Source organism: Maylandia zebra, linkage group LG13 (genome assembly GCF_041146795.1).
Source record: "Maylandia zebra isolate NMK-2024a linkage group LG13, Mzebra_GT3a, whole genome shotgun sequence".
In the NCBI taxonomy this organism is placed as follows: Eukaryota; Metazoa; Chordata; class Actinopteri; order Cichliformes; family Cichlidae; genus Maylandia; species Maylandia zebra.
The window spans coordinates 28,873,081-28,895,096 of record NC_135179.1 but is presented as its reverse complement, the minus strand read 5'-3'; the positions used below and the strand labels follow the sequence as shown (position 1 = coordinate 28,895,096).

Genomic DNA, 22,016 nt, shown 5'->3' with positions numbered 1-22,016 from the left:
GGAGGGTGAAATAACTGCCTATTTATTCCAAAAGTAAAGGACCCAGCAGCAAGTCAAACCTTGAGTAATTCTCCTCTGCTTTCTGTGTGCTTTACAACAACGTCTGAGTAACACAAACCTCAGGTTTACTGCGCAACTAAGTGCTGTGCTGCAATAGGAAGAGGCCCATTTCACGAGCGAGCGTCCTTCGGCTCCACCGGGCCATTCGCTTCCGATCAACTGCATCATCCAGTGTAAACAAATGAAAGGCACCATTCTGAACAGCCCGTCGCTGTCTTTACAGTAAGCAAAATAGGTTACTCCAGGTTGTTTGTTTGAATATGGTTCACTGGGATTGGCCTTTAAAATACGGTCCTGTCAATGGAGTCTACTGTATAATGAAGGATAGAACAATTTGCAAAACTTGCATCGTTTTGAAAATCAGTTTGATGTTTCATGGAAAATGCTCAGTCATTTTCTGGTACAGAGCAGAACGAGAACACTGATACCAATCCTGATATCGTTGATGTAAACACAGCATCCGCTAGCAGCGGGTTACCTTGGAGCAGAGGTGTCGAACTCCAGGCCTTGAGTGCCGGTGTCCTGCAGGTTTTAGATGTGTCCTTGATCCAACACAGCTGATTTAAATGGCTAAATGACCTCCTCAACATGTCTTGAAGTTCCCAAGACACCTGGTAATGAACTAATCATTTGATTCAGGTGTGCTGACCCAGGGTGATGTCTAAAACCTGCAGGACACTGTCCCTTGAGGCCTGGAGTCTCCACCCCTGCCTTAAAGCGAAGAACTGAAGTAGGCAGAACATCCTCCTCCCAGCCAAAACCCATTAATGTGAATAACTATTCAGAAACATTGGCCTCTAACCTTGACGTTAAGGCCGATGTCACAGAGTCAAAAGAGTCCACGATGTTTTAGTAGATCCACCTATGGTATGAATTTCAAAATCCTACATCACCTTGTTCTCGAGTTATCACGGTTATAAACGTAAATGTCCACACCGAAGTCGCCGCCCGTCTGGTGGGGTGACCCCTCGTGAATACCCCCTGAAACTTGGTGGAGCTCCAGTAAAAGCAGGGCTCTCTACATTTTGATACAGACCCAAATCAACTTTTTAAAAATTGCAAGAAAGAGTGCCGTCTCAGAACTCTGCATGGGCATTTGATGGTATTTGACAATTCTTTGAAGCTAGTCGTGGCAAGCCTGTATCATTTAAGCTTTAACTTTTTAACAACTATTCAAGAATCATGACCAGCTCTGATAAGAATTTTTTTAGAAAATCTGCACATTTTTATATTAAAAATGAGCAAACTTACATTAAATATTTCATACGTAGATTGACCTGTGTGCTGAGCATTTCACTGTTAATCTGCGTGATACTAATCAGAATTCTAATCAAAGCCCTCTTATAGCCCATGTCACAAAGCCCAAATCATCTCAACCGCCCCATCCAAATCCATCTATGCTCTATATATAAAGTCTTCCCTCTGGTCCTGGCCTAAGTCCGTGACAGTGCTGGAGGTCCAGCGAGGACAAACAGAGTTTGATTTCAGACCTAATTAGTCTAGAGGTATTTGGAAGGTGGTGCCAGTTTGCCAGGGTGGGGGTGGGGTGGGGGACAGTTAGATTTGCTCTTCCTATCCAGGACAATGGTTGTGGGTCGCAGCTCAGGGAAGAAGTGAGAGTTTATTTGCCAAGTTTCACTATGAGCTCAACAATGTTCGATACATTTCAAGGAAAGTTTCACTAATGCTGGCTAACAGCAGCTAACGCCAGCGTTTATTAACAGAGAAGTTCAGAAAATCCTCACTGTGAGCTTCACTGACTCATCGACTTGTATCGAACTCCTTTCGCAAAGTTTTAGACGTCGCCACCCGGCACACTGACAGCAGACTAACGTCGCACACTCACTAAAGATGAACGCTCACTACTGTAGCTAAGATGCTGCACATGAATTGGGAGAAAACAGAAGTCAGTTGACCAGAATCTGTAATCTACTGATGTCTAATGGTGAGATTTTACACACGGTCCCTTTAAAGTGAATGGACACAAAGGCTTTATATGTCTAAAGATTTATAGTCTAAATCTGTAGGTACAAAGCAGTCAGAGTGGACCCTAATCTTTGTTAACAATAAAATCAGATCTGTTACCAAAAGTGAGACAACCACCACAGACAGAGCACAGACACAGTGTTTTTAATCTTTAAACTGCTTCCTTAAATTGGGAAAAGGTTTTTAACATTTCCTTATGTTGTGTGTGTTACGTGTTTGTGTGTGTTGTTGAACTGTTCTCTGTTCCCACATTTCTGCCTGTCCTCCATATCAAAGGGCCCGGAGTCACCGCCTCCATCTGAAGCAGCTCACACCTCAGATACTTGACTCTGCAGTGGCAGGTCATAAAACACACACTACCCTTCATGTAACACTGGATGGCCTGAAGGGAATGAGGAAGGCACAAATAGACACACACACACTCTCACAGACACAAACACAAACACAGTAAAGCTGGGTTTTTCCACTGGCACTGCACTATATACTGTGTGTATGGTGTGGAAAAGCATGCTGCACTATTCCTATGCTCTTGGCGCTCTGACCGCAGCGTTAAGGGTTGAGATATTATATTGGTCACCGAGCCAAAGGACTCGCTGCCAGCATCGGGTCTCTGGAGAGGCGGCAGAGAACTTCACCGTTTCAACAACATGTCACTTTGACATTAAAAGCTACCTTAAGCGCCATGGTCGTGTTGTACGTAAACAGTCTTTTAGCCACAGGTCTGTCATGTTTACACCAGCACTGAGGATGTGAGCATTTCCTGCGATATTCTCCTGAATCACAGGTGTCGCCACTCAGAGAAAACCTTCATATCAGTGCAGGTGAAGGAGAAGAAGAAGTCAAAGCCTTTGTGCAAGGTTACATATTCAGAGGCAGACGGAAACAACACCAGACTTTTGCCATTTTAGTTAAAAGACCAATCACAAATAAATCAAATGATAACACAACTTTAATTGGCCTCACAGCCTGCTGCAAAGTCAGCGGCTCAGGATTAATTTAGCACTCCAGGTTAATTCCTTCTTCTCATGTGACCTATACGGTCTAACACACACACACACACACACACACACACACACACACACACACACACACACACACACACAGTGCATGTGTTCTTCTGGTCATGATGACTTCATTAAATCGGCCTTGGTACTGCCAAAGCACCATGATGTTCTTCAAGCTAACTGCCGCAGATATAATTTTAGAACATTTCTAAGCTTTAAAAGAAGAAAGATGACATATTTTCCCAAGAAAGGAGTTTGAAAAAAAGATAATCAATGGGATGTGATTCTTTTTTGGTTTTCTGCCGTTTTTCATTGCACGAGGAATTCGACTTCCTTGGCCAAGTCGCCCAATCATCTGGTACAAGATCACCAATTTACCGTCTCATTTCTTCCCTTTGTGCGCTGCGTGCTGCATTCCTGCAGTGCGTACGACACGTGCTTGGATAAACTAGGAATTCAGTGCAATTTTCATGATCTTGGCGGTCAGAGCAGATTTTTTGAATGGCTTGGCTGGAGCGTGAAAGGTCACACAGTAGAGTGGAGGCAAACACTCACACTTGTTTTTGTTCCTTCCCCATCGTCCATGAGGAAATGTAAGGTATTTTACGGTAAGTGCCAGACACAGTGCCTCGCCCACATGCAAAAAGCTGTCATCTCCAAATGAGCGCTGGACAGAGGAGAAACCCCCACCCCCCACACACACACACACACTGGGACACCCACTCTGTAATTATGCCTATTGTGTTCCTTTCCTGTTGCACAGAAAGAAAAAATCTCCATCTCAGTCACGCTGTGCTGCTGACCTCCTATCTGATTTTTTTTTTAGCTTACAGCTTATCTGACCCAGTCTGGCCTTATATACATAAACACTTATAGCACACACACAGACACACACGCACGCACAGTGCCTTTGTATAAATACTGGTATCAAAACACTTCCAGGGATTTTGAGTTGTTTCCTTGGTACTGAGGTGGTGAAACAGGCTCAGCTTTTAAGGGAAAATTTGGATTTTTTGACTCTGTTTGCTTTTACAGCCACCAAATGAAATAAAAACAGCAAACTGAAATACAGAAAACCCCGTCACTTATCAACCTTCGGCTAAACCACAGTTCGGGTTGAGTCTTCCCCCATGACTATGCCCCCCTCCCCCCACCAAATCTACAAACAGTGTTGCCATCAGACATTTTTTTTTTTTTTTTTAAATTGTTTTATTTTTTCAGGCTCTCGTTGTTACAAGATGCTATCAATGAGGAAAGACACAATAAGGGTGGCTCCTGCAGGGAAGCTGGGAAAATACAGGAAGTGAGTGTTGTGAGGACAGGAAGTCACAGTAAAGCTGTTTGTGAGGGAGCAGCCAGCTGTCAGTCCTCTCAGATAAGCGAGGATAAGAGCGGCACTGGGGTGAATCGGTCTTACCGTTCAGTAAGGCCGGCCGTCGCACAAGTTCTTCAGAACGCAGCCCTCAGACATTCCAGAAACAATGACACATGACCACAAAAGACACACACACACGCACACAGTCCTAACTCTCGCAAGCTGTCAATCTTAGAATTAGCGCCCTTCGTTCCAGGAATGCTCCCCAACCCTTCGTGCAAAATGACGTCATCGGCCCTTTTTAACATTAGCATGTGTCTGTGGTGCTTTTTGTTAGTGTGTGTCTGTTTATATATACACATGCATTATGTATTATTGTTGGTTTGGTGTTAGGGCCCAGTAATTTAACTTTTATTTCATGTAGTCTGTAGCCAACACGGGCAAGCCCGGGCCATAAGAGAAATGTGGGTGTAAGCCAGGAGGCTCTGACTTGGTTTTATTCTTGGACTAGAGTAGCTTTGCATAATTCACAGTTCAAAATTAGCCTTATTTATCTCATAAGGGGTCCTGATGCAGACGTTTGTTTCATCTACTTTCTGAAATGAGCCGTTTCGACTCCCTCTTACATCCCTTCAGCCCAGCTTTGTTCTGACTGACTGTCAAAAACACCTTAACGGCAGGTGGGTAAGGTTTCTGTGCCTGAGATCGTGTTACGAAGATCCATTCTTAGTGACGACATCGAGAACCAGGAGTAGAAAAAAAACTGTGTCAAACAGAGTTCAGAGCTTTTAGCTCACGGGGACTTAAAACTGAACTTTCAATTACTGAGCTTTTAATGTGAGCAGTCACCATGGTAACAGATCTGATCCGGTCTGAACACCAAGACAGAAAAACATTGGCCAGTTTGATAAATTACTATAAAACAGAAATCATAGAAAAAAAAGAGACTTCAGAACTTGAATAAGAATAATTTGATCTTTAAGTTTCTTTCATTATCACAGCAACTGAAAGCAACTGAAAGCTGTCTCTATACTCTTTAGCACACTCAAACTAGAAGTGTCAACAGCATATCTACGGTAGCCCTGAAAGGCCAAATGCTCTCCAACAAGAAAAATACTCCCAAAGCACTCAAAACGCAACACATATGGAATAAAACACAACGGAAAGAAGAAAAAATGCCACAAAAACTCACAAAACCAAACTGAAGATAACATCAAACGTGTATCGACAGTATTATGTGAATGCCTGCACCTTGTTCTGCCGCACAACACGGAAGAATCCTCCCCTTCTTTAAGTGTCCGATCCTTCACGTGTTTTGGTTTCTTTCATTTCCGCCGTCATGTTGTTGTTTCTCCAAAAACACTTTCTTTTGTTTTATAAGTTTTGTTTTTTCCTAGTTCTACTGTGTTTTATTCGACTTCATTAATGTTGATTTTTTTCTATTTGTGTTGTATTTTGTGAAATTCGACAGGTTGTTGACGGGTTGTTTGTTGCAGTGAAAATAACCTCTCAGGGCCACCGTATATTTCAGCTTACTTACAGTACCTGTTTGACATAATATAAACTAAAAGCAGCTTAAAAACAAGAAAAAAGGCTCAAAGTGAACAACAGTATTTCTTGACCTGCAGCAGCTACACTGACCCACTGATGTCACTGCATGTGACATGTGTCCATGCTAACTGACTGTTAGCACGAATCCATCTATGAAGTTATTTGATAACTTCTGTTGTTTTTAGCAAAATTTATAAGAGGATTTTTAAAACGTAGATAAAGAACTGACAGATTTATTATGAATAACCATGCCATGACTCTGGATGGCTTTTAAATTACAGGAGGACCGGATAGGTCACAGAACAACAGCAGTTAAATGCGGCTGTAATTATTACTGGCCAGGGAGTTAAAAATAACCCACATACTCACTCTGCATGATACTGAAGTCACTAAGCACTGCAGGTAATAACAAAATCCACCCACCCAAGTTTTTAAATAGTGCTGGGTACACGTTTATATTAGTTAGTCTGCAAGGACATGCTTATGCACAGCTCTTAGCGTGTACCTGTACTGAGCAGACGAGCTGGCACGTTAAAGATGAAGTCAGACGCTGAATCTCGGACTTCTTGGTCTTCGTCCTGCAGCAGCACGAACAGACTCCTCCACAGTGAAACTGTCGTGAACAGACCTGCCACAGCACACACACACACGGACAGATAGATACTCATACACAAGGTCATCAGCCACAAGCAGCCTCTCACATCAAAGCAAACTTCAGGCTGTTACATTACTGAGGCTCACCCAGTGGCAGACGAGGGCTGGTCAGCAGGGTGGACGTACATTTGACCAGCACCTTTGCGGCCGCCAGCTTGACCTCCGCTGGTCGCTCCTCGCTGCAGCACGAGCACACCAACGCCCCCCACTGAGCGAAACAAGCCACTGCACTCAAACTCTAGATGGTAGATTAATTAGAAAACTACAGTTCAGCTATATATGAATGAGGAAGTTTAACCCACTTCTCACAGATGTATTTGCCACTTGAGCACAAATACAAATACAGTTGCACCAAAGAACAAAGTAAGAAAATGATAACGGCAAGCTTCACATTTTTGTCCACAGCAAGAACATATTTTTCATTCAGAGCATATGGTGGCTGGTGTATGCTTACTGTGAATACCTTGGGACATTGATAAAATAGAAAAGAAAGGATGTGCTATGCTAAAACCCCCCACAACAGTTCGTGAAAGATCTGAGAGCTAAAGAAGCTTTGTAATAATTCCCAGGGATCCAGAGTCTTGCAGAGTCCACAACGCTTGTCGTGGAATAGAGACGGGCATCGGTGCACACACGATGCTTAACCTGCACATCTGTGAAGGCACCATTAATGCTAAACAACATACAGATTATGCTAGTATCCAGATGGTGTCTCTTTCATGGAACACCTTTCTTATTTCAGCAAGGAAATGCCAAACCACATTCTGGTTGTATTCCAGTAAAACGGATAAAAAAAGAACTGGTTCTAAACTGGTCTGCCTGCAATCTAAACTTGCTATGCACTGGTAACATTTTGGGCTTTATCAAACAATAACACAGCAGAGAGGTTGCACTGTAAGTAAATGGGAAAACATCCTATGTACTCATCTAATGCATCCAGAGTCTTGCTAAAAGAACGTATTTATGCAGATTAACCATTTTCATTTGGTGAAGCAATATAATGTAGTAGTTGAATGTTACCAATACTTCCCCCATATTGGGACCATTGATCTGTAGTAAAGGCATTAATCACTAAAGTAGCAGCTAGCTACAACTAAAAGGGACCAGGACAAGGCTGAAGGCTGGTGGTAACAACCTCCACCCCTCAGATTCTTTGCAGGATTACTACACAGCTGATGATGATGAGCTGGTCGTTACCTGCGGGTCAGAGTTCACCAGCTGAATCCCCAGTTGCGAGGCCAACGTCAGGGCAGCACAGTGGAGCTCCACGCTTGAAAACACAAAACCACATCAACTTCAAAACGGCCCATGCAAACAGTTTGCAGCTTTTACTCTAAAATATTTGTTAGATTTGCAGAAAATGTGACATTTTTTAGTTATTTTTATTTGAGTGAATCGGCCCTTAAATTTGAAACATTTGCACAGTGACAGCATAACGTGCTCCTCAGGTTGTTCTGTGGAAATCATTACCCAAGGCTGCGGCGCCGTCAGCCACACACACACACCTCTCAACTGTATTGACTTACAACCCACAAAAGAAGTGTGCTGGTACTCACCACTACATTATGGGTCACAATAGCCCGAGTGCTATTCAATCACACGGCAGACAAGGGCAACCAGCAACCCGATCTCATCCCTCCCCGGCTCTAATCATAACCCTGGGGCCACTCCGAAGGGAAAGTGGATCCCCGGGTCCAGAGATTGTGGCCAGGAAAAGGCTTTGCAGGGCTAAAAGCCTTTGTAATCCAATCCTTATTCAAGCCTGTATTCTCTTGTCAGGGGTGAGAAAAGTACAGCAGTGGCTTGTCAAGAAAAGGGGCATGTGTGTGTGTGCCAATGCATGTCAAAGGGGCTTAAGTACGAGCACATACACACGAATACTGGAAGAGAGTGTGCCAAAATTGGTTTGTGGTCAAATGCAGAGACGGGCTGGTGACTCATAATCTTTGACAAAAATAATGCTTTCAGCCTGACAGGTGTGAATAATCTAACGTAGGAATAATGGCGTGATGAAGGTCTTTGAGAGAGTACAGATATCAGCTTTCATCCACTTTTTTTTTAATAACGTTAAACTACTCGTCTCTCTGGCTTCGGGACACTTAAGTTATCAAAACACTTCAGCGGTACGCAGCTAACCACGCAAACATCCTGCAGAGAGGACCCTTCAGGTGCGCCCAGGTGCGGGGTTAAGGTGCAGCCAGTGAACCTGTGTGTCACTCCTTCATGGATTCCGGCTCCGAATGAGCCCCGACAACCTGACGGCGACAGCAGTGTGAGGGCTCTTTCACGAGCCGGAGAGAGGAAGGGAAAAAAACGGAAAGAAGAAAAACAGAAAATGGAGGAGGAGGAGTGTGTGGTTGCATCTTTGCCCTGTAGTACATTCACGTCTCCATCCATCACATTTAAAAGCTGCCCTGGGATTTACTTGGGAACTGTTTTGACAGCAGGTTTTCAGTTAGGACTCACACAGTTGCCTCCCTTTATAACGAATGTAAGTTTGAGGGGGACCCAGCAGGGCCCGTATGAACGTAGAGAGTAGCTGTAGCTGTCTCCTGTATCAATAACATGTACGAACATAACTTAAGAATGGGAAACGCTGTTAATTATGCATTAAAAGTGGGATTTTGAGGGTTAGCAGCACTGTAAATTTCTGCAGTTCAACATTGTTTACGAGAATTTGAATGCAGCGCAGAAAACTTCTTGGAACTGCTGAGAATTGATGTGGAATTTCACACAGCTGAAAAGCTCCCCCGTTCACTCCCAGCCCCTCCAGGCCTAGATGAGGCTATAAGTGTTTTGAGTTACAGGACGCAGACTTCACAGGCTGTAAACAGCTGTGAACTCTGGGAAATCTGTGAGGTTCGTGGGTAATCACGGGGCTGAAACTCTCTACTTCAGACTCACTGTGACGATGTCAGAGATGGATGTCAGGGTGATGAAAACCACAAGAACCAGAACTTAGACACGACGTCTGAGTTCAAGGGTCAGGAGTAAATCTTTACGGATTCTGAACAGAAATCAAACGATACGCAGTGAAATAAATATGTCTTCAGGCCCTCTATCTTTACTCGGATGGACACAGGTCACCACGGTTTTCCGTGTTTTGCAGAAGGTCATAGTACCTGGCACCAGGTACTTTTTCCATACCTGCTCTGCCAGGGTTGTTAGACTGCATGCCACCGATTGGCTGGTCAGTAGCGTCACTCCACGAGTCATTAGAGTGTCTCATTTCCAAAAATCAAAACCGCCATTCTTGAAACTCGACAACGATGAAAATGGCTACAAAAAACAACGCAGTCTGACGAAAAGCCACAAGCTGAGCAGCAGGTATCTCGTCGCTGTTCGTGTCGCATATTAATTAAGTCATGGGATGCTCAGCAGCGCTGCTATGATGACAGCCACGTACATTAGGTAGTACTGGATTGTAATGGAAAACCAGTCGACCCAGCTGCTGCCGAACAAACAGCAGTCTTCTGGGCCAAATATTAGCAGGACGTCAAAAGCTGCTGCACGAGTTATCAGGTGTCTGTGACGACCATCTAAGGAGGAAACCTGCTAGCCAAGCTTGCTATAACCTTAATTCAATGTAATCTTATTTATAAAGCGCCAACAGCAACAATCAGTTCAAGAAGCTTTATATTAAAAGGTAAAAACCCTACAATAATGACCCCTTTATGAGTAAGCACGTGGCGACAGCGGGAAGGAAAAACTCCCTTTTAATAGGAAGAAACCTCCGACAGAACGAGACTCGGGGAACTATCCCGATCATCTGCTACAACCAGGTGGGACAGCTAATCACTTAGCACGTCTACCTCTTATCGAAATATGATCACTTCTGACATCACGGGGCGGTGTCCATCTTTTATATACAGTAGTTCTTTTTACTGACCTGTGAGCAGAGTTCTGAGCCAATGTTAGGAGGTGCAACAAAACCTCCTCCAGGGACAAAACCCTTGCACCATCCTTCCACGGAAGCTCGTCGCTGGAGCTCAGCACACACAAAACCTGCAGGACCTGAGAGGAGGAACGACATGACAGAGACAGCAGGAAGAGCGAGTAAGTAAGATACTTAAGCAAGATACACACTGATGTCATCAAATCATCCTTTTTCACCTCTCTGCCTCACGTACACACACAGTACCAGAGCTACTGGTGAGGGAAGTTGCTCAGCGTCATCCATCAGCAGAGCTTTGGTGTTCTCTCTGCAGTGCTGCTGGCAAGTTGGCCCAAGGGTATTTTTACCCTTCTAGTCAGAGCCTCCCTATGCACACCCTAACCACGGGTACACAGCTGCCACACACACACACACACACACACACACACACACACACACACGTGTGCGGGTGAGCACAGCAGGCACTAAGAGGTCTTGTGTCTACTTTTTGCATCTTAACCTTGTGCTTTTTACTGTGCCCAGTCACTCGTACAGAGAGGCAGGCAGCTCACTGAGCACGAGGCGGAAAAGACCTGTTTTTTTCCGCCGCGCTAGACGCCTGTTAAAACACACACATCCAGGCGAGAACACATGTTGACATTCCAGCTGCATATCTCAATGATTATTATTTCTTTCAAGGCTCCAACCTGTTATTAAAGCTTTAAAATAAAGCTCACTTTATAAGATCTGTGTGGGCAGAGGGCAGGGCGAGCGGGTGCATGCAGCATCTGTGTGTAAACATCTGCCTGCGTGCTGCACTTTATGCATGTGAGCACCGAAACATCGAGGGAGCGAGGTGGGCCCGTGAGGTTTCTACGCCGTCATTCTGACTGATTGATCTGATACTAATCAATTACCAACAAACACTGATTACATCACGGCTGATCAGAGAGAAGTCACAAAGTTGCTGTTATTAATCCATTTGGCGAATTTAAAAGCTGTTTTTATTACAGCGTCAATGAAAATAACGTGGTGCAGGAGGGGAGAATAATACTGAAACATACAGATAATTATGAACTCTTTCATTCTGCGAAGCATCTTTGAGCTTTGTTTCATTTTATTGTAATTATGTTGCATCGTGACACTTTAAACAGCTTTTTCTCAGAGGACATTCTTCATGCAGAGGATATCTGCATGAAGAATGTCACAAAAAGCTGATGAGACAGGATTTTTTTTATTCTTATGCAACAATTTATTACATTTTCCAGGTCCACAAATATTTTCCAACATAAATAAATCTATATGTGAACGACTGACCTTGTTGGACCTTTAAAATACGCTCTCATTGTAAGCACAAGGACACTTTGTTGAGATATCATTCATGCAATTTACTGCATGTTGCAATAATAGATTTTATTAACTTTACAGGTAAAAACACTGAGCTTAGCTTGCTGTGTTAGCACTGCAAAGTAGCAGAATGGTGAACACTGTGAGGCAGATCATTTGAAACTAAATCAGCGCCAATAGTGGACTTTGTCTCAACAAAAACGCAAATTACACTAAAATTAAATCAACCCAATTATGTAATGAAGTGGAAAATAGCTTGCTAGCATATCTGCCTTTATAGCAATGTTTTGCAGTCATTCAGTTACAGCATACTGCCCCCAAATGGCCTAAAAAGTCTATTTAGCTTTAAGCAAACTGCACACACACTGGCTCAAGAGCGCTAACCTATAAAAACAATGGCTCATAGTGTACACATAGATAATGATAATGACAGATAATAGTGTCCATATTTCAGACTCCTGTTAAAAAGTCACTTTGTGGCACAAAGTAGAGGCCAATACATACAACAGCTCATTTGTACTCGTCAGGGAGGTTGTGGTGGGCGTAGCCTATTCCATAGACAATATTTCATCAAGTCTATTGGTTCCTTTCAACTCCAGTGAGAGTCAGTAAATCACTGGCCAAGAAATGCCAAGACAGTGTCATTATTCATTTGGCCGCAGCATTTCTCTTTAACTGAAAAACTTCCAATATATATAATATAACCCCCCCCCCCTTCTTTGCAGTACTAATGGGATTATTTTAGTTGTAATCACAGCCATCGAGTGTGTATTTTTCACTGTTCATCCACCCGTCTGTCTGCTAACCCCGACAGCTGCTCTGACCATCTCTGCTGCTTCAGACTTTTACGGCCCGCTTTAACAAGCTCCCGTCTTGCGACATACTCGGCTGCCCACATACTCAAATATACACAGTCACAGTAAAGCATGCCAGCCCAGGCGAACAGACTTTCATAGCTGTAACATGCAAATAAATAGTGACGCCCACCCTGCATGAACAGGCACATTTGTAGTTTCCTGCTATAGTCTGTCCTGCAGGTCTAAAGAACTGGACCAGAGTCCATATATCTGCACTTTCCCTCAGCAGCTTTCCCATAATGCTTCACTGCAGTTTAGGCTGAGCTATGGCAACTGGCCCATTGGGTTGGTGCGTCTATGGCGCAGAGGAGGCTCCACTTTACAGGCCCGACACATTAAACGTTAACTGCTGGCCTGTAAAGCAAAGCCTGGAGTAGACACATGCCAGTCTGCAGCGCCGAGTGCTGTCAGCTCTGCAGGGGTGTTAACGGCAGACGTGACAGAGCGGGTCCGCTGGCAGCCTGTCCTCTTTGGGAAGAAATACAACCTTCTGTCCCCAAACAGGAAATAGGTCGCATTTTCCTCTCCAAAACCTGTTAGCGAGGAAAGCTACCAAGCCTCTCAAGAGTCAGTGTAAGTAAGTGAGCGAGTGAGTGAACCAGCTCACTGCAAGTGTGCTTGGCGTTTCCCCCTGTGGCCGATTAGCCTCTCACGCAAGGCTCTGCGAGATGGATTGGGATTTTAATCAGTTTGTAACCAGTGTCGCTGTGATTCAGGGAAACTGTGTCAGATAGAAAAAAGGAGCTCACCATTCTGTGATGTTAGAACTTTAAGATTATGCTGCTGCTGGCAGCAGGCGTCCACATATATATAAAACAACTAGACGTGTATACAGGCTCCCAAACAAAAAACACAACAAACAAATGAAACTCCTAGAATACGTTTGTGTAAATCTGTGTGTGTGCGTGTGGTCTCACCTTGGCCAAACACTGTGGGTGAGTCTCATGAAGAGCCAGACTGGTCAGGTTAGACTGGGTGGTCTCATCCAGCCACTCAGGCCTCCTCTTCCTTTCCTCCTCCTCTTCCTCCTCCAGCTTCCTCAGTAGCCCCTCTAATGCCAGCTCCCTCACCTCGTACTGCGGGCACTGCAGCAGATGGTCCAGGAGCTTGGTCTTCAGCTGGGGGCCGTCCCAGAGCTCAGGGAACTCCACACCGGCGCTGAGGCCCACCCGAGCCAGGCTGAGGAGGTACTGGGTGCTGCCAGGCCCAAAGGTGGCAGAGGAATTGCAGGAAGTGACCAGTTCTGAGGCCGTGAGGACGGACAGAGTCTTCTGACGGAGTGTGCCGACCTCTGAATCTGACAAACGCATGAAACATAATATTAGCTGACAGCAACAAACAAACAGTTATTTAAAAGTCATTTTTATTCCAAACTTACAAAGTCAAACTTTTTAGAAACACTGCCATGTAAATTAAAACCGGCCATGTTATCTTCTGCTAGCATTCATCTGATGATATCATACTACAACGCTTTGGTTTAGTGCCACAAACCCACACGGAGCAACCCATTAATAATGCCAGCTGGCTCCTAAATGACTAACCAGCAAACATTTCCCAAACAGCATGGTGTATGTACAAACAGGAATCAGATGAGAGATACAAGTTACTGGAAATACCAGTTTCAAATAGGCCTCCGGAGCTCTGTCACACCTCAAAGTTGCACAGCACTGATACAAAAATAGCCCATCGCACAACCTACAGTATGATTTTATTTCTCGTCTCCATTGCTGCCTCTGGTTCAGATCCAGTATTCCTTTGAAAAAGGCCAAGTTCCTCTTAGAAGGTAGATCTGGTTTCCAAGTGCCTCTTTATCCTACTTGGCACCAAGTAAGCATTAGCCACTTTCTACCAACATGCCTTTGCTGTGAGGGCTTGTTGCTATCAGCGGTCAAGCTAAAGCATTTTCATGAGTGTCTAATATGTAGGGCTGAACGATATATCGCATTTGCGATAATATCGCGACATGATCAAGTGCAATTTTCTAACCGCAAAGGCTGCGATTATACTCTGGACATGTCCAAATTCATGGGCTGCATCCTCCTGAGGCCGCATTTGTAGACCGATTACGTCACAGCGACGTGCCGAAGGCTGTCCAAATTACTACCATATCCCAGAATTCATAGCGCGGCCCAGCCAAACTCCAGTTTCCAGCAATGGCGGCCGCTACTAAGTTTTAAAATTACTCATACTAATCTTTCTGGGTCACAAAATAAACTTTTAACATATTTTCAGGCGAGAAAGTAGTTGTGTAAACATCAAATATCTGCTCGGTTTATCAAGATATCCCATATTTGCAAAAGTGCTTCGACGTTTTCAGAGGCGTCTGCTACCCACCAGCTCGACAGCTAGCCGGGAGCTCGAGGGTTACTGATGCGGCCGAGAACGGCACAACTCCCGGCACATCATTTTCAGATCACCGCGGAGTTTCGCTGCTCGGGTTAAACGTAATATATAAGTCACTTAGACAACCTAAAAATGTTATTGTTGGGCTTTTTTCAGTGTTTTGTTTGTTCGTGAGTAAATCGGTTTGGCTGAGATTAAAGTTATTAGATTAGATAAAATAAAACTTTATTAATCCCCCGGGTGGGTTCCTCCTTGGTTTTCACACAGCTGACTAAACGTCAAACAGAAAACTTATTAAACAGAAGTATGAGACAGTTGAGAATTTACACCAGTGTCTGGTTATATTTTAGATAGCAAGAAGCAGACGGCCGAGTTTAATAAACTCCACCGAGACAGCGGTGACGCTAATCAGAACGACCGTCCAATTTCACGCCTTTAAACTTTAAAGGCGTGTTTGTGTGTGTGTTTATACAATTGCTATTATGTTTGCACTTTATGTGTAATGTTACTGACTGCAGAGATCAGTAAGATGTGTGTATTTTTTATTTATTAGTTTTATTTATTTAATATTATTTTTTAATTGAATGACTGTCTAGTAGTTCACAGATGTCGAAAAACTGAGTGTGGTAAAGCCACTGATTTTTTTTATGTATATTTCTGCAATCTGCACATTGTACTGACTTTCATTTTAATGTTTACACCAGGGTTCCTTGTCAGCACTTTATGCTCAGATGTTTGTAAGCTAAAAATAAACTATTGTGTATGTTCAAATATACTGTTGTGATTGAAGAAGTTAAATAAAAATGTCAGTCATCAATTCATGCATCACCTCATGTCATCATAACAGAGGTCTGTCTTCCAGGAAAGAACAGTTTAAAATTAATGTAATATAGTATTGGCCATACTATATGATGTATTGCTTGTCTTTGTTTAATAATACAGAAGACAAAGACCTTAAAAAATAATCGCATATCGCATCGCAATCGCAATATTGGGGCAAAAAAAATCGCAATTAGATTATTTTCCATAATCGTTCAGCCCTACTAATATGGTATTGATTGATTCATGACTTTTTGCGAGGTCACAGTCACATTATCACAGTGTCACAAAGCCTCATGGTAGTTGTAGTCTTGCTCCCAGTGCACACAAAGTGAGAATCTACAGGATAGATAACCCTCTTAAAGCAGCCCATTGGTCGAGTTCACACTCATGATCTTGTTCTCTTTAGAGCTGTGTTTTTCATAGTTCTGTTTGTTGACATCCTGTCAGTGTGTACTTGATGCTTGGGCTCTCCTTCCCAAAGGAAGACTGTTCAGTGACGTCAGAGATAACATACGAGGAGGACCGCGACACTAAAAGAATCCTGGATGGAAATTTACCGCAGAATTCTGAAAAACTATGATGGATGTCTCCCGACTCGGCCAATACCAAGAAATAAAAACTCTAATTTGCCTTTTCAGACACACCAACCTGGTCCTTGGAGTAACTCTGAATCACGACTGAAAGAGAGCAGGCGATACAAGTTTCCTCCAAAATGTGGCTCGCCTTATCCTTAGTTTTCCAGGCATACTGTATCTACCCTAGGATAGACCCACAACACGCTGGGAAGACTATGTATCTCACCTGGTTTGGGAACACCTTGAATGCAGGTGTACTTTGAATGTACCCCCCAAACTCTCCTTCTTCCCGTTATTATTTTCAGACACTACAATTTCTAAGCAGTTGTATTGCAGTCTGATTTCTTCACAAGCTAAACACACACACACACACACACACACACACACACACACACACACACCCCTTTGTGATGTGAACAGATGCATACAACAGGCCAAGCTGAAGAAGCCAGTGTCGTCTGTTCCTGTCTATTTTGACTTTTATTGGAAAGACTGTGTCAGTGTCTGTTTGGAAAAGCCCATGGTTGTGCCAGCCCGGCCACCTGTGAACACGCACCCTCAAGGAGTGATGGACACACATGTGCACACATACGCGCACACTTCCTGTGAAATATAAGAAGAATCCAGAGGCGGGGCAGCAATATAGTAACCCGATGCCATGCTCACACTGTGCTCCTCCCTGCAGTACTGTTTCAAGACTCCACACAGACCCTGCTTTGACAGCCAACTCAATTAGTTTAACACACACACACACACACACACACACACAGAAAGCTTATGAAACCCAGCGCAACTCAATCTGGCCCCACAGCGCCACTCAAAATGTGGCTTGACAAAAGAGCGGGAAATGCCGCATTCCTCCAGAGATGGGCTGGGTTACCGTAGAGATGGCCAGGTTATTATGGAACCTGATCCTCAAAGGGGGGTCCGAGGCCAAATAAGCATAGCCTAATGGTTATAATGGCGGGGGTAAGGGCACAGTAATGACACCGATGATGAAGGGAGGAAAGAGAAGAGGATGACTGAAGGAGAAAGGGTGCGTGTCAAAAAGAAAACAGCTGTCGGTCAAGGTGGAACGAAGTGAAAAACTGTGTGTGTGCGTCAAAGGGTTTTAAAAACAGCATGTTGCCATTTGCTTGTCATATGCTGATACAGTCAACTATAATGCTCCGATCCTAGACAGACGACAACGCTACACGCACTCACGGCGAGCAACCTGAGACGCAAGAGGCACAAAAATATGTTGAGTGAAGGTCAGAAGAGAAGAAAAAGGAGAAACTGAAAAATCCCAAACCAGGGAGGAAAGGACAGAGCGAGAGAGGAAAAACATCATTAGTCAGGATGCAAAGCTGCTTTTTTATGATGGTCTTTATTAAAACTAGAGTGGCGGAGGAGGCAGGAGCAGCCAAGCGTTGCCCCAGTAAATGAAAGGCGTTCCTGTGAGGGCCATTTCACCGCGATTTTTCATGGCTGATCATAAATAGCCATTGTTCTCCCACAGCTGTGTTTATTTAAAATCGGTGTCTGCACTTGTGTCTCTTCATTACGCTCGTGTGCAAACCTGCAGCTGGACCGTGGCCAGACTCCATTAAGCCGTATTACCATGTGATATTTCGGGATGCTCTGGGATGCGGTCGGGCTCGTGTGACTGCAGCTTGAGAACGGGGTTAATAAACGACACGTAAATGCAGGTCTTAGCGAAGAGCTTTAGTGCAACGTGATGGTGAATTTCACACATTTACAAACTGCTCAAAAGAATGTAAACTACTTATGGAATTAACTGTGAATTTTTAGCCATATTAGCAGCATGGCTCTAATGATGGCGGCACAGATTGTTCAAGACGGAAATATAAAAAACTATTAAATGGAATGGGATGAACAATATGTTAGGTATTGTTAATCAAATGACCCGTGAGCTATTTTGCCATCAGATTAACTAATTGTAAATAATTTTAATCCCAAATTGAGACAAAACATCCCAAGTTTTATCTCAACATCAGTTCAGAAGCCCGTGACCAGGGCAGATCCCAAGATTTTTAGAGCCCACCGGCCAGAAAATGTGCTGGGGCCCCCCCACTGCCTCAAACCACCATCTGAATATGTACCCAACCACCAAGTTCTTATTAGTCCTTTAACAACACTTCCTGTGCTAAAATAAGATTAAGCCCTTCTGCCGAAGTGATTAAACTCACCTTCATTGGGGATTTTTAAAAACCTTTTAACCCTTTTTGATAAATTATTACATTAATTTTCTGTTTATTGACTAACAGATTAAGTGAATAGTTAATGCAGCACTTTTAGCTGCTCCCTTACTCCAAAGGGGTTGCAGCCATGGATGGATCCCCATATTTTGACCTGACAAAGCCTGATGCAAAGCTCCAGGTCTGAGACCATCACAGAGTATGCTCCTATTCTTAAATCAGGGATCTTTTGCCTGTCAGTGATATTAGCATTAACCACGAACCACACAGCAATATTAGTAATTGATGCAGCGCTACTACTTTATTTAATTCAAATGCCATCCGCTCTACAGCTCTACAGATTTGTGCTGAATATTTGGCTCCAAGGAGCAACCTGATATCTCTAATAATCAAGGGGAGGCAAACAGTGGGGAAACGGCTCACCATCTCTCTTGTCTGAGCAGGACCACCAGAACAGTTCAATTTCTGGGCTCAGAGTGTGCAAAGACATATGAATAAAGAGAATGCTAACCACAGTAAAGCAAACATCGATCAAGGTCTGTGGTTATGCTGATTCCCCCTGCATATCTGTCATGTTTTAGTACATGAAATTCAAGACTTGAACAATCCTGTTTTACCCCGGTGGTATTAGCTTTTCATTGAAGACACCCAAATTTTCAAAGAGTACAAATACTCTGGAGTTCAAATTTTGGCAGTCCGTGAAAAACAACAGAGTGATTGCACACGCAGGAAAATCAAAAGCCTCGGCAGAGAGTGATGCTGCAGAGAACCGAGTTCATATGGTCTCAGACTTTGCTTATCCTGTGTGCACGCAGAAGAGAGGAACACAAGTGCTATATGTGTGATGGTCTGTTTTACACTAAAGGTCAAATATTTGAACTAAACGTAACCACAGCATCTGGTTTAGGTCAACCTGGGCCAACCTTGCAGTTTGTGGTTTATGGGAGGACGGGTACTGAATGGGTGCAGAGGGTCAGCATTCTGCTCCAGGAAACACTGAACTCAACAGCTACATCCAGCCCAACACCAGAATCGTTTTCACCACAGCTCATTTTTAGAAGTGTCACTGGGAAATATACACACTTTGAATATTATGCAATGCCCGAGATCATATGACGAAGGGTGGGTGAGTGTTCTATATAGTCGTTTAAGAGCTGTACCACAAAACTGGGAGAAGAGGCGTGCTGCTGCTCTATTAGCGCTTCCCATAGCCCACTAAAAGCTGGTTGTAAAGACGCTTTGCTGTGTCGAACTAGAGCTCTGGCAAGATGCGTGCACGTGCTCTCACACGCAAGCACACAGCTGGATTTCACATCAGTCTCCACCGTCATTACCCAAACTGTGAAAAACAAACCCCAGACGCTACGTGTGTGTGTGTGTGTCTGACAAGTGTGAGAGAGCGGGCCCTCTTATTAGCCTAAAACACCAGCCCCACATATACATCTGTCCTAAAAATAAAAGGACGCTAAAACAAAAAGAGCTTTAAATAATATTTCGGAAAAACACCCCAAAAAGACAAAACATGAAATACAATTTTAGATGAAAAGAGAAGCACTCAAATTGCTTTTTACAACCACTTTTGTTCAACATTTAAGTGCTTTGTGTCTAACACTCTCACTCCGATTAACACATTGGGATCAACTTGGGGATTGTCCAAGGATACTTAGGAATGCAGACTGGATCAAACCAGTTAGCTCCGACTTCTCATGTTTTCTCTACTGGCTGGTTTGCTAACCACAGACAAAACGGTGGGAAAAATTAACCAATGGTTCTCGAGTACGCTTTCTCTCACTTGCCGAGCAGGTCAGAAATCAGCAGAGATACCATAGCCACGCCCCTATTAAAAGCCACACACCATTTCGAAGGCTTTTATACATTTCTTTGATACAGAACGTAGGCCAGGTGACTGTGGTGGTGATCCTCGAGATCATTCAGCATTTCCCCAACCCTGCTGTATTTCACTGCAACTGCAGTCAGCCGTTCATCTTCTGCTGCGAGCTGGAGAGCTGCTTCAGGTGACCATACGCTGAGCTCACTGAACAAAATAAGGGCTACAGTTGGCAGCTACTGTCTAAGATGGTGGAGCTCATCTATCCTCCAAGTATTTAGTACTTTTATCTTACAGGTTTAAAATGCTCAATTTTTATTCCCTAAATCTTCGAGATCAATAGTCGTCAAGTCAAGTAGCCTCCTTTTTTTTCAAGCTCTTAAGACTACCATGACCTGGATGACTACAAATCTACACAGACTTGTAGAGAACTAGTTAATAAGCTTGTTTTTTTCTGAACAGCTAAACCACTGCTTACTAATGATCCCTAAGCTTATGAGCTGTGAGCAGTTTGATTCGTGCACCCCAGTTTTATGATTATAACGAGGTAAAACTCAGCATTTCACACAAAAACATTAACGATGAGGTCAGAACACTCAAATAAAATGGTAAATGGTAAAGTCCAAGACATCTGCAGAGTGGTGTGTTCTACAGTATTTCATAGGAGGAGGGTGAGCAAGTTATTCAGCTCTTGGCACTAGACTGCAGATGGTGCACAATTCCCTAGAAAAAAAAAAAATCTTAAGCTAAATGAGTGGAAGTATCCAAATATAGAGCCACACGGCTTACCAAGCTGTCACACATGAACATCAATCAGATGTGCTAAACCTTCTTGAAGCCTAATTATGACAACATGGTTTTTTGGATGCACTAAGAATAAACTTCCAAGGCTTTTTTCTTTTTAATACAGCACTCACACACCACACATGTATGGCATGTACAGCGAATGTGACAGGATGCTATAATGATTCCTCCTCTCCATAATGACTGGGAAGGGATTGCTTTGTAACTGCACTGTAGAAATCCATAATCTTCAGCTGTCTCATTCTGAAAAATGCATACTTTTTAAGTTACTATCTTATTAGTAGGTCGCTTCATTGTTTACAGATTTTTGGAAAGTGATGCGTTCGGGTGGCGGCATTCAGAGAAAAGCACAGTGAGCAGTCAGTCCTTGGAACAACCAGGATGAAGATAATCATTTGCTTTCATGAGAACTTCAAAAATCAAAGAAGCAGCAATGAATAGAGCTTGTAGTTGACTGCAGTGCTGTGCAAAAGTCCTGAGCCAACACTCATTTCTTTGTATTTCGATCGGAAAATAATTATTCTTCAGTACAGCCTGAACTCTCCCCAGGAAGCTTTGGAACGCTAACTTTTTTCCACTCGATAAAAGCTAACGTGAGGGTTCCCGGTGGTTAGGGCCAAATGCAACTGCATGGCAGGATGCAGTAAACGGACCAAACTTCAGTCAGAAGAACAACTGAGATAATCCATCCACGTACGAGGTTAGTCATTAATATACTGCTGCATAGTTACATCGTAAGGTTTTAAAAACTGAGCTTTAAAATGAACAGCGGTAATAAAAACCGTGAGAGGCCGA

The 22,016-nt window shown here is 43.5% G+C and overlaps 1 protein-coding gene across 1 annotated transcript in view; it reads right to left on the bottom strand.

Annotated features, from left to right (window-relative positions):
- thada (THADA armadillo repeat containing) overlaps positions 1 to 22,016 on the bottom strand; it is a 122,253-nt gene that overhangs the window by 10,833 nt on the left and 89,404 nt on the right. Inside the window, exons 32-36 of the mRNA XM_004554581.3 lie at positions 13,566 to 13,945; positions 10,460 to 10,584; positions 7,768 to 7,840; positions 6,658 to 6,808; positions 6,422 to 6,544 (exon numbers count right to left, since the gene is read on the bottom strand). Coding sequence (XP_004554638.3) covers positions 6,422 to 6,544; positions 6,658 to 6,808; positions 7,768 to 7,840; positions 10,460 to 10,584; positions 13,566 to 13,945 — 852 coding nt within the window. The remainder of the gene's footprint in view (positions 1 to 6,421; positions 6,545 to 6,657; positions 6,809 to 7,767; positions 7,841 to 10,459; positions 10,585 to 13,565; positions 13,946 to 22,016) is intronic.